The following is a 7,249-nucleotide window of genomic DNA, read 5'->3' on the forward strand; positions in this document are numbered from 1 at the left end:
GGCCCTAATCCGGGCTGGGTTTCGGGTTAGAAATGACAGCTCTAGTCTCTGGTGCCCATGTCCAGCAGTAACTGTGTGAGAGGTGGGGGACACCCTGGACAAAGTCGCAAGTCCATCACAGAGCAAGTCAAATATTCCTGAATAAAACAGTGATTCCAAGTCTTCTGACGCTCTTCTCTTCTGCTTTAACAATTTCAATTTAACTTTTTCAATTCAGTTTATTTATACAGCGCCAAGTCACAACAGAAGTCATCCCAGGGCACTGAACAGAAACATTCATTTATATAAAAACAAGTTGATCAGTTCCTCAGAGCAGAATCACAGAATGTGCCAAACTTCCAGCCTCTTTGGGAGTCTACGGTAAAACTTTTATTTTATTGTGATATTGTAGTTTTTTTGTTGTCGTTCGTTTCCAGGTCTCTGGAGCAGCTCCTGGTGTCTTTGCAGTGGGGCAGACAGCAGACTTACTACCCCAGTGCACAGCCCCTCAGCATGGGAGAGCTGGCTGCAGCCAATCACAAGCTGGCAGATGCCATCAACTCCCACCTGCTGGGGAAAAGCAGCAGCGGCGTGACGAAGAGCAGCGGCGTGACGAAGAGCAGCGGTGCAGCAGCTGAGCAGCTCTGTAGCACGCCAGCTGAGAAGATGGCTGAGAAGGTATCTCCAATACAATTCCTTACCACAACTTTTATTTTAATACGCCCGTCGAAAGATATGTATTGTGGGAAAGTCTCTGTCCATCAACTTTCTTTATTCCGGGTCGTAACTTCGAACCCACTCAAGATAATTTAATGAAACTTGATACACATTTGCACCACCATCAGACAAAGTGTCATTTGACCTTTCATCAGCCTAGCTTCAAGGTCACAAATCAAAGTCAAATGTTCTTTGGCTGTATGGACTAGAAGTTCTGATCCGCTCAAGATAATTTAACAAAACCAATACAAATTTCTACAATCACTACACGGTGTCACATAATCTTTTCATCACCCCAGCAACAAGATCAAGGTCACAAATTAAGGTCAAATGATATACAAGGGTCTTCGCTTCTCTGGATCATTGCTATAGATCGCTGTATAATAGTTTGTTGATGGGCATATGATGTGCCGTATGCGGTACTCGTCTTTAATTCTTGACAGAAAAATAATGTCACGTTTTATCTTTTTTAACCGTAGGTGCTGAAGAGTTTAAATCCAGTCCAGTGTTCAGAAAACAAAGCCGAGCCTCCGCTCTGCGATTCCACTTCCTCTAACTTTCTCAACAAGAAGAGCATCGGCAGGTTCCACCCTTACACCCGCTACGAGAACATCACCTTCAACTGCTGCGAGCGCTGTACTGGAGACATCGTTGTGCTTTGAAGTGAAAGAGGAGGAAACGTCTTCACCGGACTCTCTGGAAGCAGCAGAATTGACTTAATTTACAGCAGAGTCGTCATCGATGACTTGCTGGTGCTTCGAGTGGACACAACGCATTCATGTGGAGGTTTCTTTTTTCAGATATTGATTTAAACGCAGAGATATTGTAGGAAGCGATTATGAAAGTTTAGTCGTTTTATTTAGGAAATTTATTGCAGTAATTAAGACTTTTATCTCCACTGTAGCTCATTTTAATTGTTTGTGTCCAGGCTGCGCAGTCATGGTGAATCAGTGTTGGAAGACGAGCAGATATTCTTACTGAAACTCGTCAGTGTTTGTTTCTGCATTTTCCTTAACGGATACTTGTGTGAGGAATCAGACGAGCTGGGATACCAAGTGTGAGTGAAGGTTGACAGAACAGACGCCTCTCATAACGCTTGTTTCTGGAGGACAGAGCTTTCAGCGTTTGAAATGACTATTTTATCAATATTTAGTTTTTAAATGCAGTAAAATTTTGTTTTAGCGTGTTGAAAGTGCACCCGATGGTACGAGAAATTATTGGACAGTGTTGCAAATGATTTCTTTTTGTTATCTAGTTTGTATACTTTGTTTTATACGACTAAATATTAGTATTACTGCTGTTTCATAAAGCTGGTTGTACAATATTATGGTTTAACAGGAAAAAAATGTTGTTTTTTTCTCCTGCAGTGATGAAAAGAGATTTTTTTTTCCTTGTGAAAGTATTAAAAAACTAATTTATTTGGTGTGGAAGAGTAAAATAAAGACCAAAGATTTTTTTTTAAACCTTTTTAATATAACTTTTTTTGTCATTTATTCACTGTGCAGTCAGTTTACAACAGATTATTAATCGCTTGTCTCTATTTTCAAACATATGCGTCCTTAAGTTTGTGCAAGTCACTCGTCCTGCCACCTCGTCTTGGAACTGTTTGCACTTTTTCTTGCTTCCATTTTGCTTTTGAATGATGCCCGTACTTTGGTCTCTGGTGTATTCTTTCCACCAACAAATCCAAACTTTTTAAAAGCGTTCTGACTTTGAAAAGTCCCTCCCCTGTCTCTTTTATCTGACTTTATCAGTTCATCTTCATCCTCCCACCACACTCGGTTTGTGTAACTGCTGGTCTTTGCAGGCACTGTTTGTTGATGGCAGAAGCCGTCGTGTTTCCTCTTCGGGACAAACTCCAAAGCTTCTTGCCATTTCCCAGTGTCTTTGATCGTGAGCATGATATTTAACATCTGGTCCAGAGTCAGGTTTTTGCTTCCCAGATCCCAGTCCAGAAACTCATCCAGCGGTAGGCGAGCTGTAGCTAGTTTCAGACGCTTGGCGTTGGCCAAAGACGTGCCCGGCCTGAGTGACCGGTCTACAAGACCACCAATGATGTAGACCTTCGACTTGTCAAATGTGCGGAGAACATTAGGGGAGTCTGCAGTCAGGTACACGAGTTGTTCTCTGGGGAAGAGATCAATGTACTGCTGCTTAGTGCTGGTGATGAGCAGGTGTTCCCACATTTTAGCGCCATATTGCTTCACCAGCTCTTTTTCGTAGAGACCATCTGGCTGCACGTTGCAAAAGTGGAGGTGAAAGGGGTCAGTGGCACGCCGGTTAAACCCTTCCACCTTCATCAGCTGGGACACGGCGTTTTCCAACTCCCTCTTGGACATGTTGGAGTCGTAGCTCATATCGAACACAAGCGGCTGCCCAAAAATCATTGCGTTGGCAGCTCTCCAGTTCACAAGTTTGTCCATGGATTTGTCCCAGAATTGGAGAAACATTGTGTTTTTCAATTTGTGCCCTTGTTGATCATCTTCGCCGCTCATTTCTCTTTTCTCCTGTAAAAAGGCTTCTCTTTCGATCTTCTTCTGCTTCTGCTTCTCTTTGTGAGCCAGTTTGTACTTCTCCCGAAGGGACAGGTACTTCAAGTACTTTTTCCTGGAGGTCTTGGTGGCGAGACCTGCCAGAGTCTGCATCTCCAATTCGGTCAGCTCTTGAGGTACGAGCTTCCCAGCTAGTCGCCACATTGAAACGAGCTCACGAGTTGCCTCCATGGAGGAGCTGTCGTTGGAATCTGCTCCTGTTTGTTTCAGGCCGCCAAGTTCCTCACTCTGCTCCACCTCATTACCAAGTCTCTGTACCTGGAATGTTGCTTGGGATGTCATCACAGATTTCCATTTGTCCAGATCTACTGCTTCCGTTTCTTTGTTTTTTCCTCCACCTTCGCTGGCATCATTTTTTGCAGGGTTTCCTGTACAGATGTGGTAAACCGGGATGGACGGCGTGCAAAGTGTGTTAGGCAACTGGAAAGAACGAATCTCCTTCTGGGATGCCACAACTGCGTTTTTCAGCAGTAAATTACTGCATCTGGACGTGAAAATCCGTAACATTGTACATGAACTAAGTCAAAACCTCAAGAGAAGTCACTTTGCTTGAAAAACAACGGAACGGAAGTCAATTTGATGTCGGTACCTACGCGGGTTTCCCGGGGCTCCTTTTGATTAAAATATACAAAAAAAACCATTTGATTCTTGACACACGTCTCAAAAAGTCGCCAGGTTATGACCGCATGCTTCTTCGTTCACGTTTCCTGCTAACAAAAAGGTCACGTTGTTACGCGGTGTTACACCTAAATGTGTCGTACTGAAAAGTTGCAAGTGTCAAAATAACTGTTCTCAGAAACAGAAACTTAAGAAAAATTTTCATGATAAGCTAATGAATCGATTATTTTTTTTATGAAAGTCCAAATAACTTTTTTTATAGGCTTTAAAAGGTCAACTTATAGAATTATATTTGTCGTTTCTGGGGGAGGCTTTTATAACGTTGCACAACAACAAAGACGCCATTTCCTTCTTTTTCTAAAACAGGTTAAGCTAAATCTTTAGCCTCTAAAAATGAGCTTGTTTTTACCCAAATTGACTTCTAAAAAAGACATAGATGAAGTTATTAAAGGCGTAGCAGAGAAAGTTGTAGTTCTGCGCTTCGGGAGAGACGAAGACTCTGTTTGTCTGCAGTTAGATGAAATTGTAATCAGCTTTTTAACAACTTGTGACGTTTGTTTTTGTTACTAGCGCTAATTTTTCTTCCCTCTCTTCATTCAGTTATCAAAAACTGCCCACGACTTGAGTAACATGGCGTCCATCTACATAGTTGATGTCGACAAAGCTCCTATTTACACCAGGTACTTTGACATCAGCTACATCCCCTCAACAGTTTTCTTTTTCAACGGGCAGCACATGAAAGTTGATTATGGGTAAGTGGGGAGCTATTAATTAGTCATCATGCTTTCATGTTTAGTAAAACTACTTATATTTAGCAGTAAAAACCATTCTTAACAGAGCTGAATGCAGGAAACAAAAAGCTGAAGTCAAAGAAAATCTATAGACAAATTATTTGGTGGTTTTCTGCCTGTTCTCAATAAGGACGGGAATGTTTCACTTCTATAATTCATTATTGTTGATGCTGAAAAGTGATCCATCCATTGTCTTTACCCGCTTCTTCCTTTTCGGGTCGTGGGGGGTTACTGGTTCCCATATCCAGCTATTCACTGCGAGAGGCGGGGGACCCTGGACAGGTTGGAAGTCCATCACAGGGACAAATGAGCAAACGCTATTACTTTTTTGTCTTGGTGCTCCCACGTTAACCAGCTTCTTGCTTTGTCTTCAAAGCTTTAAAAGAGCATTAAGCGAGCCAGGCTTCCTGGGTCCCAAATACAACTACTGTACACATGCCTGTGTAAACGGTCATCTATAATGATGTCATTTATTAATTGATTTTTTTTTTTTTTCAGCTCTCCTGATCACACCAAGTTTGTTGGCAGCTTCAGAACCAAGCAGGATTTTATCGACCTGATTGAGGTGATTTACAGGGGAGCCATGAGGGGGAAAATGATTGTCCAGAGTCCCATCGACCCTCAAAATGTTCCAAAATATGATCTCCTCTACCATGGAATTTAAAAGCAACGCCCTCATCTGTATGGACTCATTAATAAGCACCAACTACAGTTTAGCAACTATGAAGTTGGCTGGACATGTTTTGATACGACAAGTAATGTTTCTCTGATTTAGAGACTGTTAAAAAAAAAAAAATCTAAACCATTAACCACAAAACACAAAGGATGCTCTTTTTGTCTTTTAAAGGCTCTTTGACATTCGAGCCTACGGATACGTTTTGATATATTTGTTGAAACGGTGCCTTTATGTTTTTAATTTTCCCATGGAAAACAGCTGTAGATTTGAAAGTATTTATCAAATGTAAAAACCTGTTTCAATAAACCTGAAATACTCCTGTTTTCTTCCTTAAGACTGTTTGCTGGTAAGTTGTCATTCTTGGCAGGTGACTTTTCTTGTGGAGTGTGTACAGTGCCTATGAAAAGTATTCACTCCCTGGGATGTTTTTTCTTTTATTGTTGTCATAACTTAGTCGTGGTCAATATAAATTGGCCTTTAAAAAAAAAAACCCCAAAAACTTTTAATGTCAAAGTGAAATTATATTTTTACATAGTAATACCAATTAAATAAAATTTGTAATGTGAAGTGATTGTCTTAACAAAATGTTGGAGAAAATCTCACTAACATCGTTTACCCAAAAGAACAGCAGGAGAAGATTTTGAACCGTTGTTTATACTTGCAAGTTCAGATTTTCAGGAGAAGTGACATAAAAATACATATTGTATATACATTGATGTATACGCATGAAAACCAGTCAGAAAAAAGCCAGAAGCTGCGTTAACCGCTCACTTTTATACTCGTCAGTTCAGCAGTGTTCAGTGGGTGTCGTCGACGCCATCTGCAGTCTCACGTGGCACTCTTGGCCTTCACAGCGTGGACATCTCCAGTTCAGGGTAACTGTGTTTTGGGAGACAATTCTGTTGTTTGTTCTCAGGAGCAAGAATGTTATTAATAAAACATCCATAACCTTTGACCAAAAATTCTCTAACACAAAAGTTTAAAAATAAATAAAATTAAGGAAATATAGGATTAGTCAGAGGATGGATACAAAAGCATTTCCAAGACCCTTAACAACCCCAGGCGTTCTGCTCAATCCATCATCAAGAAATTGAAAAAAATATGGGACACATAAATCTACCAGGAGCAGGCTGTCGTAACAAACTGAGCGGACAAGAAGAAGATGGTGAGAGACCATCAAGAAGACACATGCAAACTGAAGAGTTACGAGCTCCAGCAGGTGAGATGGAAGAGACTGCTCATACAATAACTGTTGTCCGAGTTGTTCACCAACTTCATCAGAGGGTGGCAACGAGAAAGTCTGCTGAAGCAAACATTATAAAATGTGACTGGAGTCTGTAAACAAGACAAACTACATAGGTGCTACTTTTTTTTTTTTTTTTGGTAACAGACTATGTGTAACAGCAATGAAAGCAAAAAAAAACATCCAAGGGAGTGAATACTTTAGGCACTATATGCTCCCTGTGCCTGCTTTGATATTCTCTGAATCAAATACAAGATCGTTTGTTAGTTCCTTGTTCCAAGCCTGATGAATGTGGGCATAACTTGTCTACAGTGTAAATTCAAAGGTAAGATCAAAATTATGACCAAAGTTGCTTATTTTACTGCCATTTTGTTCCCCAAAAAAAAATAAAAATAAAAAAAATTATGTTGAAATGCACAACAGCAACATTTTAATTTATAATACTGGAACTTTCAAAGATTTTTGAGTCTTAAACATTAGTAGAGCAGCAAACAATTCAAACAACAATTCAAAGTATATGCTGCGTGAAACACCATTACCATGTCCTGATGCATGCTCAATGATCCAGGTAGAAAAATCCACAAAAGTTCACTCTGGTCCTCTGGACATTCAAAAAAAAAAACCCAAAAAAGCAAAAAAATGTGGAAACGTTTCCACATTTTTTTGCTTTTTT

General features: G+C 40.4%; 3 protein-coding genes across 3 annotated transcripts; 2 read left to right on the top strand and 1 right to left on the bottom strand.

Moving 5' to 3' along the window:
* Positions 1-416: 416 nt before the first annotated feature.
* LOC119429495 (golgin-45) lies at positions 417-1,657 on the top strand (the record flags this gene model as incomplete). Its single annotated transcript, XM_037697110.1, is given in 2 exon segments — positions 417-657; positions 1,176-1,657. Coding segments are annotated over 2 exon segments (424 nt in total), but the record flags the coding sequence as incomplete, so codon positions are not given.
* A 490-nt stretch (positions 1,658-2,147) lies between these two features.
* LOC119429496 (tRNA methyltransferase 10 homolog C-like) lies at positions 2,148-3,966 on the bottom strand. The gene has a single exon (XM_037697111.1). It carries the CDS (start codon positions 3,753-3,755, stop codon positions 2,271-2,273), a length of 1,485 nt encoding a protein of 494 aa, XP_037553039.1. The 5' UTR covers positions 3,756-3,966; the 3' UTR covers positions 2,148-2,270.
* A 224-nt stretch (positions 3,967-4,190) lies between these two features.
* Positions 4,191-5,656, top strand: LOC119429494 (thioredoxin-like protein 4B). Its single transcript, XM_037697108.1, has 3 exons — positions 4,191-4,391; positions 4,467-4,618; positions 5,156-5,656. The coding sequence occupies exons 1-3, from the start codon at positions 4,260-4,262 to the stop codon at positions 5,319-5,321; spliced, it is 450 nt and encodes a 149-aa protein (XP_037553036.1). The 5' UTR covers positions 4,191-4,259; the 3' UTR covers positions 5,322-5,656.
* Positions 5,657-7,249: the final 1,593 nt, after the last annotated feature.

The sequence above is a fragment of the Nematolebias whitei genome, unplaced genomic scaffold (genome assembly GCF_014905685.2).
Source record: "Nematolebias whitei isolate Nwh7 unplaced genomic scaffold, NemWhi1 Nwh_scaf_1664, whole genome shotgun sequence".
Classification (NCBI taxonomy): Eukaryota; Metazoa; Chordata; class Actinopteri; order Cyprinodontiformes; family Rivulidae; genus Nematolebias; species Nematolebias whitei.